Source organism: Notolepis coatsorum, assembly GCF_963971535.1.
Source record: "Notolepis coatsorum genome assembly, chromosome: 6".
Taxonomy (NCBI): domain Eukaryota; kingdom Metazoa; phylum Chordata; class Actinopteri; order Aulopiformes; family Paralepididae; genus Notolepis; species Notolepis coatsorum.
Genome location: NC_140170.1, coordinates 44,957,455 through 44,967,454, shown reverse-complemented (window position 1 = coordinate 44,967,454; position 10,000 = coordinate 44,957,455). Strand labels below are relative to the sequence as shown.

Genomic DNA, 10,000 nt, shown 5'->3' with positions numbered 1-10,000 from the left:
GTCATTTTAATCCTGGTTCCACATATTTTTACAGACCTAAAATGATAAGCAGTTTGTGTCTACAAGGTGCTTCACAGCCTCATTGGACCCTGGGGTGTTATGGTTTGTAACCGACCCCAATCGCACAACACAAGACAAGGTATGAGAGTAAGCCAAGAACTGGGCATTTATTGAAAACAACAGAAAACGGCACTGTCCCTTTAAGGGAGAACACAAATTACAGGAAAACATGAACTTGGGAAAATAGGCACAGTGCCTTTAAGAGGCGAGCTGGCTAAGGGGAAGGCTAAGGGAAGGCTAACGGACAGGGCCAGGGCAAGGGAACAGGGCAGGAAGAGGGAGGACTAGGAGGACTGGACAGGGAGGACTAGGAGGACTAGACAGGGAGGACTAGGAGGACTAGAGAGGGGAAACAGGGACAGAGGCCCGCGGAGGCGGGCTGGGGACAGGGAGGACTAGGAGGACTAGAAGGACTGGACAGGGAGGACTAGGAGGACTAGAAGGACTGGACAGGGAGGACTAGGAGGACTAGAAGGACTAGACAGGGAGGACTAGGAGGACTAGAGAGGGGAAACAGGGACAGAGGCCCGCGGAGGCGGGCTGGGGACAGGGAGGACTAGGAGGACTAGAAGGACTGGACAGGGAGGACTAGGAGGACTAGAAGGACTGGACAGGGAGGACTAGGAGGACTAGAGAGGGGAAACAGGGACAGAGGAACCAGGGTTCGGGCCTTGGAACAGGGCGAGGGTCAGAGCTGCTTACAGGGATGGAGTAGGAGCGCGCAGGCTAGACGTCTGGAGGAGAGCGCCGGCTCGGAGAGCGCATCTGGCGCGGGGTCTGAGTGGTGCACGTCTGCTTGGAGGACGCGCCGGTTCGAAGAGCGCATCTGGCGCGGAGGTCTGAGTGGTGTGCGTCTGCTTGGAGAACGCGCCGGTTCGAAGCGCGCATCTGGCGCGGAGGTCTGAAGTGCGTCTGGATGCGCGTCTGGATGCGCGTCTGGAATGAAGAGCGCGTCTGGCGCGGAGTCTGGAGTGGAACACTGGAATACCTCCCGTAGAGTATTAGAGAGCGCAGTACTGTGTCCCACTCCAGGCAAACGGCGACAGGTGGCGAAGGCTTGCACCTCGTCTAACGCCGGAGATGGAACAGCATTCAGACAGATAGGGAAACTCCCGTAGGAGCTTACAGATTGAGATATGATACGGAACGACCCGACCAGGACTGGGGGGAAGAGCGAGGTATTTAAAGCCCACTGGGGCGCTAATTAGAACTCACATCAGGTGCGTGATGGTAATTGATACTTGAACTAGAAGTGTGTGTTCGGCACGGACCAATCAAACAGATAATGAAAGATAGTCCAAGGGTGTGGGCTGCTGAAGAGCAGACGAGACTAAACGAACGCGAGGGTGGGGGCTGGAGAGGTGAGGAGACAGGGAATTAAAGTACAGGGAACAGGAATAAAAGGTCCAGGGAAGAGGCGAACCTCACAGTACTCCCCCCTCCACGGGAGCCACCGGGCGACCCAAAAATACAGACAGAGGGGCAGGGGACAAAAAACAAGGCAACAAACAAAAATTGGGCCATGCTAGCGGGGAAGCTACACCAAAAGTGGGGCTAGCAAAGGGGCAGGGTAGCTGAGGGGTAACTAGGGTAGCTGAGGGGTAACTATGGTAGCTGAGGGGTAACTAGAGGAGCTGAGGGGTAACTAGAGGAGCTGAGGGGTAACTAGAGGAGCTGAGGGGTAACCATGGTAGCTGAGGGGTAACTAGAGGAGCTGAGGGGTAACCAGAGGAGCTGAGGGGTAACTGCCAGGGCACTGATAGCTACAGGGCCTACGCTAGCTGTACTGCTACATTAACATAGAGGCTGCGCTAGCTGCCGGAGCTAGGCTAGCAGACAGGGCTGGAACAGGGGCACTGGAGAGGGGAACAGGGAAGGGGCTAGCAGAGGGAAAGGGTAGCTGCCAGGGCACTGATAGCTACAGGGCCTATGCTAGCTGTACTGCTACATTAACATAGAGGCTGCGCTAGCTGCCGGAGCTAGGCTAGCAGACAGGGCTGGAACAGGGGCACTGGAGAGGGGAACAGGGAAGGGGCTAGCAGAGGGAAAGGGTAGCTGCCAGGGCACTGATAGCTACAGGGCCTATGCTAGCTGTACTGCTACATTAACATAGAGGCTGCGCTAGCTTCCGGAGCTAGGCTGGCAGACAGGGCTGGACCAGCATGAGAGAACAAGCTAGCTGGAAGGACAGTCCTAGCTGTGGCAAACTGACCTAGCTAGCTGTAGGGGCAGTCCTAGCAGTGGGAGAAAACCAACCTTGCTAGCTGAAGGGGCAGTCCTAGCAGTGGGAGAAAACTGACCTTGCTAGCTGAAGGGGCAGTCCTAGCAGTGGGGAAACTGACCTTGCTAGCTGAAGGGGCAGTCCTAGCAGTGGGAGAAAACTGACCTTGCTAGCTGAAGGGGCAGTCCTAGCAGTGGGGAAACTGACCTTGCTAGCTGAAAGGGCAGTCCTAGCAGTGGGAGAAAACTGACCTTGCTAGCTGAAGGGGCAGTCCTAGCAGTGGGGAAACTGACCTTGCTAGCTGAAAGGGCAGTCCTAGCAGTGGGAGAAAACTGACCTTGCTAGCTGAAGGGGCAGTCCTAGCAGTGGGGAAAACTGACCTTGCTAGCTGAAGGGGCAGTCCTAGCAGTGGGGAAAAACTGACCTTGCTAGCTGAAGGGGCAGTCCTAGCAGTGGGGAAAACTGACCTTGCTAGCTGAAGGGGCAGTCCTAGCAGTGGGAGAAACTGACCTTGCTAGCTGAAGGGGCAGTCCTAGCAGTGGGGAAAACTGACCTTGCTAGCTGAAAGGGCAGTCCTAGCAGTGGGGAAACTACACAAAAAGTGGAGGCCATGCAGAGGGACCGGGTTAGCTGCCTGGGCATGGCTAGCTACAGGGCCTATGCTAGCTGCAAGGGCTGCATTAACATAGAGGCTGTGCTAGCAGCCGGGGCTAAGCTAGCAGACCGGGGCCATGCTGGTAGTAGAGGCCTGGCAAGCTGCAGGGGAGCAAACGAGGCTAACAGGGAAGCTAACAGGGGAGACTAACAGGCTAAACAGGGGAGCTAACAGGGAAGCTGACAGGGGAGACTAACAGGCTAACAAGGGAGCTAACAAGGGCTAACAGGGGAGCTAACAGGGAAGTCAACAGGGGAACTAACAGGGAACAACAAAAAAGGCAAACTCAACATACACCGTCTGTGCTGGCTGGGGTCGTCGACTGGTCGGGTCGTACTGTTATGGTTTGTAACCGACCCCAATCGCACAACACAAGACAGGTATGAGAGTAAGCCAAGAACTGGGCATTTATTGAAAACAACAGAAAACGGCACTGTCCCTTTAAGGGAGAACACAAATTACAGGAAAACATGAACTTGGGAAAATAGGCACAGTGCCTTTAAGAGGCGAGCTGGCTAAGGGGAAGGCTAAGGGAAGGCTAACGGACAGGGCCAGGGCAAGGGAACAGGGCAGGAAGAGGGAGGACTAGGAGGACTGGACAGGGAGGACTAGGAGGACTAGAAGGACTAGACAGGGAGGACTAGGAGGACTAGAGAGGGGAGACAGGGACAGAGGCCCGCGGAGGCGGGCTGGGGACAGGGAGGACTAGGAGGACTAGAAGGACTGGACAGGGAGGACTAGGAGGACTAGAAGGACTGGACAGGGAGGACTAGGAGGACTAGAAGGACTAGACAGGGAGGACTAGGAGGACTAGAGAGGGGAAACAGGGACAGAGGCCCGCGGAGGCGGGCTGGGGACAGGGAGGACTAGAAGGACTGGACAGGGAGGACTAGGAGGACTAGAAGGACTGGACAGGGAGGACTAGGAGGACTAGAAGGACTGGACAGGGAGGACTAGAGAGGGGAAACAGGGACAGAGGAACCAGGGTTCGGGCCTTGGAACAGGGCGAGGGTCAGAGCTGCTTACAGGGATGGAGTAGGAGCGCGCAGGCTAGACGTCTGGAGGAGAGCGCGCCGGCTCGGAGAGTGCATCTGGCGCGGGGTCTGAGTGGTGCGCGTCTGCTTGGAGGACGCGCCGGTTCGGAGAGCGCATCTGGCGCGGAGGTCTGAGTGGTGCGCGTCTGCTTGGAGAACGCGCCGGTTCGGAGTGTGCGTCTGCTTGGAGAACGCGCCGGTTCGGGGTGTGCGTCTGCTTGGAGAACGCGCCGGTTCGGAGTGTGCGTCTGCTTGGAGAACGCGCCGGTTCGGGGTGTGCGTCTGCTTGGAGAACGCGCCGGTTCGGAGTGTGCGTCTGCTTGGAGAACGCGCCGGTTCGGGGTGTGCGTCTGCTTGGAGAACGCGCCGGTTCGGAGTGTGCGTCTGCTTGGAGAACGCGCCGGTTCGGGGTGTGCGTCTGCTTGGAGAACGCGCCGGTTCGGAGTGTGCGTCTGCTTGGAGAACGCGCCGGTTCGGGGTGTGCGTCTGCTTGGAGAACGCACCGGTTCGGGGTGTGCGTCTGCTTGGAGAACGCGCCGGTTCGAAGAGCGCATCTGGCGCGGAGGTCTGAGTGGTGCGCGTCTGCTTGGAGAACGCGCCGGTTCGAAGAGCGCATCTGGCGCGGAGGTCTAAGTGGTGCGCGTCTGCTTGGAGAACGCGCCGGTTCGAAGAGCGCATCTGGCGCGGAGGTCTGAAGTGCGTCTGGAGGCGCGTCTGGATGCGCGTCTGGAGTGAAGAGCGCGTCTGGCGCGGAGTCTGGAGTGGAACACTGGAATACCTCCCGTAGAGTATTAGAGAGCGCAGTACTGTGTCCCACTCCAGGCAAACGGCGACAGGTGGCGAAGGCTTGCACCTCGTCTAACGCCGGAGATGGAACAGCATTCAGACAGATAGGGAAACTCCCGTAGGAGCTTACAGATTGAGATATGATACGGAACGACCCGACCAGGACTGGGGGGAAGAGCGAGGTATTTAAAGCCCACTGGGGCGCTAATTAGAACTCACATCAGGTGCGTGATGGTAATTGATACTTGAACTAGAAGTGTGTGTTCGGCACGGACCAATCAAACAGATAATGAAAGATAGTCCAAGGGTGTGGGCTGCTGAAGAGCAGACGAGAGTAAACGAACGCGAGGGTGGGGGCTGGAGAGGTGAGGAGACAGGGAATTAAAGTACAGGGAACAGGAATAAAAGGTCCAGGGAAGAGGCGAACCTCACATGGGGGAGATTTCTGGTTTTACAATGTGAACGATGAATGAATGATTCAGTACAATGAAAATCTCACTTTTTTTTACAGATGGTATGTTGATGTAAAATGACCCAAAGTGTTAGAACTGTTGTTGTGATGACGCCTATCCCCCTGGATATCAACCAAATCAAGCCATTTCAGATATCCAATCTGCTTCCCTGAAGATATTGCACAATCTACTTCAAAGAATACATAATATAGCTGAAAAAAGAATTCTGACTGAATTAACACCATTGTACTGGTTCTTTAAACTAAAGTGACGTTTGCTCATGACCTCCACACCCGGGCAACCATATCAATAAAGCTGGACATAATGCTAAGGCATGTGACACGATGACAATGGAGAATGGCCTTCTGAATGTATAGAGAAGAACTCTTGACAACAGGTAGGCCTACAGTACACAAAGGTGCGTGTGTGTGTGTGTGTGTGTGTGTGTGTGTGTGTGTGTGTGTGTGTGTGTGTGTGTGTGTGTGTGTGTGTGTGTGTGTGTGTGAAGATCCAGTACAATGATGTATTAATCATAAATAGCTTATTGTGGAATGTTAATGTCATCATGCATGATGCATATAATTTTTTCAGCTTCAGTCACATCATTGACAATTTGATTTGTTCTAACTCTTCCTGTTGAAGTCAGAGGTTCTATGTAGGATTGTTAGTAACTGTATAACTGCATATATAACTGTTTCCACTAGAGGGCGCTCTAGGCGGAGCCACTCAAGAACACCACCAGGTGGCGAGTATAAATAGAGATGTCTCCTCCTACTCTACCTCTTTCCCCCCCAGCCTCTCAGTGAGAGGAGAACTCTAGAACTGCTGCTCATACCATGTGAATAAATAAACCACGCCAGCTAAAGGCTAAAGATAGAAACCATGCCTCTTGACCACATTATTGTCGCCCTATAGCCGGATTCTGTCAACACTTCCTCTCCAAGCACAGCGAACTCTAGTAGGCTGAGGAGGCGTGGCCTTCTGTTCACTAGACACTAGAATATATTGGCATATATTATCAGCGTAGGAGGAGTAGTAAGCATCTATAATACAATACTATGTACATATCCTACTCATATTAGTTACGCTGCTGGCCAGTAGTAGTCATACTGTCTTTATTTATTATACTACAACTCTGTACATACATCTGATTAGCACTACACTCAGTAGTACTCATTTGTATATGTTGTAGCCAGTTTAATCACCTGTACATTGTATATTACTGTTGCACTTTACTGCTACATTTGCACTCTGGTTGGATGCCAAACCTATTTCCGTTGTGCTGCACTTTTTAATCTAATCTAATCTAGATGCACATGATGTACATTTCGTTTTACTGAATCATGAAGGGGAGAGGGAGGGGGAGGGAAAGAGAGAGAGAGATAGTCAATAATAGTTTTTTTTAGCAGAGCAGGGTGAATAACCTAAAGACTGTTGACCTCTTATCTAAACACTTATTTACACTAGTGTGTAAAAAGAAAAAGAGGTATTTTCCCATAATGGCTTTGTCAGAGGCCGCTAGTCAAAGAGATTTGAGAGATTTCCAATGCTGTGTAAACAGCCAGAATGTGGTTTGGAATTTAGTTTCAAGTGGTATTTTTCAAGAACGTTCTGTATCTTCTTTTTGACAAGAAGCACATTGTGCTATTAGCTTGATAAGATAAGAAGTTCTCTGATGACTCCTCGGACATCACGGACGACAACGTGGATGAGTACAGAGCCCCGGGTGGAGAGCTTCGTAGGGTGGAGCGACAGCAACCACCTCCAACTCAACACCAGTGAGACCAAAGAGCTGGTGGTGGACTTTAGGCGGGAAGAGGCCCCATCATACGAGGGGAGGAGGTGGAGATGTTGAAGACCTACAAGTCCCTGGGAGAGTACATCAACTCAAGAGACACTAACGAACTGAACAAGCTGGCGAGGAAGGCTAGCTCCATAGAGGGAGTCGAACTGGTCAAACTAGAGGTGGTGGCCGAGGGGAGAATGAGGAAAAAGCCGGACGCTAATATTGGAAAACCCCTCCAACCCCCACTATGAGGAGCTACAGCCAGGATCAGGAGCACGTTCAGCCACAGACTTATGAATGATGAATGAAGCCAAGGCTTATAATTGCCTACCCTTTTTACATTACATTATTTACACACAAAAAATATATACAAATATATATATATAGTTATGTTACAATAAAATATAATTAGGATAGTAATAATGTTTTATATTTATGTAGCACTTTATATTTGAGTAATTTCTTAAATGTATGTAGCAAACTTATCCCCTACGACATATCACAAACTGGACCATGTATACTATCACCACTATTACTACTGTCTGATTGAATCCTGCCATTCACTACTGTTATCACTATTATCACTATCACCACTATTACTACTGTCTGATTGAATCCTGCCATTCACTACTGTTATCACTATTATCACTATCACCACTATTACTACTGTCTGATTGAATCCTGCCATTCACTACTGTTATCACTATTATCACTATCACCACTATTACTACTGTCTGATTGAATCCTGCCATTCACTACTGTTATCACTATTATCACTATCACCACTATTACTACTGTCTGATTGAATCCTGCCATTCACTACTGTTATCACTATTATCACTATCACCACTATTACTACTGTCTGATTGAATCCTGCCATTCACTACTGTTATCACTATTATCACTATTACCACTATTACTACTGTCTGATTGAATCCTGCCATTCACTACTGTTCACTGCTGTTATCACGATGATCACTAACACCATTATTACTTTGCTCTCTGTTCTATGTTCTATGTTCTATGCTCTATTATTACAATAATAATATTAATAATAATAATAATAATAATAATAATTATTATGATTACCTATTTTATTCTACCCCCCCCCCCCCCCCCCCCCCCCCAATGCTGCTATGACACATTTCCTCAAGGGGATGTGTGTTGGTGGTGGTGAATGCAGCTTGGTTTCTGGCATATAAAACCACTGTCACATGTTTATCCCATTTATTTCGATGAATTAAATAAATGATTGTCATGGCTGAGCTATAGGTGGCTTGCCCTGCTGGCTGGCTGGGATAAATGTTTCAGTGTGTGTGATGTCAGTGAAACCATCCACTCTGATTGGTCTACTATGCAGACAGACAGGCAGATGGACAGTATTTTCAGGCTTACGCAAAACAATTAAATAAAGAATCATTATGCAATTGCCCTATCTCAAACCCGGCCCTCTTTTCTTGATCCTCCAATCGCAACTGTTGCTTCGGGATGAAGCTTGGTTTTCAATCATTTGTACAAATTCAATTTGCATGTGTACAGCCATGCCAGATAGTGATGTCAAGGTTGTACTTTAGATTGTATATTGTACTGTATATTGTATATATTCCTCTTTACTTACTTTTTTTTTTACTTACTTTTTACTTACTTTCTCAGGTGATGATCACTAAATGACAACCATGACCAGTGAGTTGTGGCGCTGCACCATATCGGTTGGTGAGAATACTATGAATTCAGACAGTGGGAAGAGAGATGCCTTTAAGCTTGTTTCTATCTCTTTATTTATTTGTATTATAACTGTATTAGCTATATTACATATTAATTATACAATCTATTATTTATCTAATAATATCTAAATTATTATTTATTATTATTATTTATTTATCTAAAATAGATTATTTATCTAACATAATCTATATGTTCTTATTCACCTTTGTACATTCTCCTGTATCGCCATGTACAGTAGTAAAGTAAACATCTGGTGAGGGTCTCTCTCTCTCTCTCTCTCTCTCTCTCTCTCTCTCTCTCTCTCTCTCTCTCTCTCTCTCTCTCTCTCTCTCTCTCTCACCTTGTCCAGGTCCACAGGACTGCATCGGCTGAACGGGGAGTCATCCTCCTCCTCTTTCCTCTCCTCTGTTGTCCTCTCCTCCGTCTCCTCTCCTGTCTCCTCTTCCTGGGGCTTCCTCCTCTCTCTCAGCGTCTGAGGAGAACAAAGAAAGACACATGATTAATGACAGAAAGGAAGGACAGACCGTCTTACAGGAAAGAAGGAAAACCAAGATCCACAGCCACATAGATGCACCTTGAGGGCAGATTCTCTGACATGAGTCTCCATGTCTGTGAACTGCCACAAGGGGCAGAGTGGCTAACTGTGAGTGACTGAGTTAGTCAAGTTAAGATCAGGGTAAGGCTTAAGGTAAGGCTGTGTCATGGTTAGAGTTAGAGATTGAAGGTTAGGCAAAATAATGTCTGTGAATGAATGAATGAATGACATTTTATTTCCGTGTCATGTCTGCCGACCCATCACTTACGGGTAGGGATGCTCGATATTGGCTTTTTTACCGATACCGATATACCGATATTGTCCAACTCTTAATTTCCGATACCGATATCAACCGATATCAACCGATACCGATATATGCAGGGTTTTTCCCCCCAAAAAATTGAATAATTTCAGGTAATTAACATTACATATCTCTTGTTGTGGAATTAACACAACATTATGCATACTTTTGACAATAAATAAAATCAGAATGTGTTCTTACTTGCTTGCCTGGGTAAATAAAGGTTATAGAAATGTAAAAAAATTAAATAAATAATTTTTCTTTTAAACCGATACCGATATTTTCCGATATCACATTTTAATGCCGATATCGGCCGATAATATCGGACATCCCTACTTACGGGATTATAAAACACCAAAAACAACAATTGAACATAACAATCACGTCCCATGGTTTCTAAGCTACACCGTGCTGCAGACCATCAGACGCGTTTATCCCAAGCTTT

The 10,000-nt window shown here is 48.6% G+C and overlaps 1 protein-coding gene across 1 annotated transcript in view; it reads right to left on the bottom strand.

The window, feature by feature from the left end:
* Nucleotides 1–10,000, bottom strand: part of fa2h (fatty acid 2-hydroxylase) — a gene marked incomplete at its 5' end in the record, with an annotated part of 103,465 nt that overhangs the window by 16,142 nt on the left and 77,323 nt on the right. Inside the window, one exon of the mRNA XM_084316689.1 lies at nt 9,060–9,191. Within this exon, the coding sequence (XP_084172815.1) occupies nt 9,060–9,191 (132 nt within the window). The remainder of the gene's footprint in view (nt 1–9,059; nt 9,192–10,000) is intronic.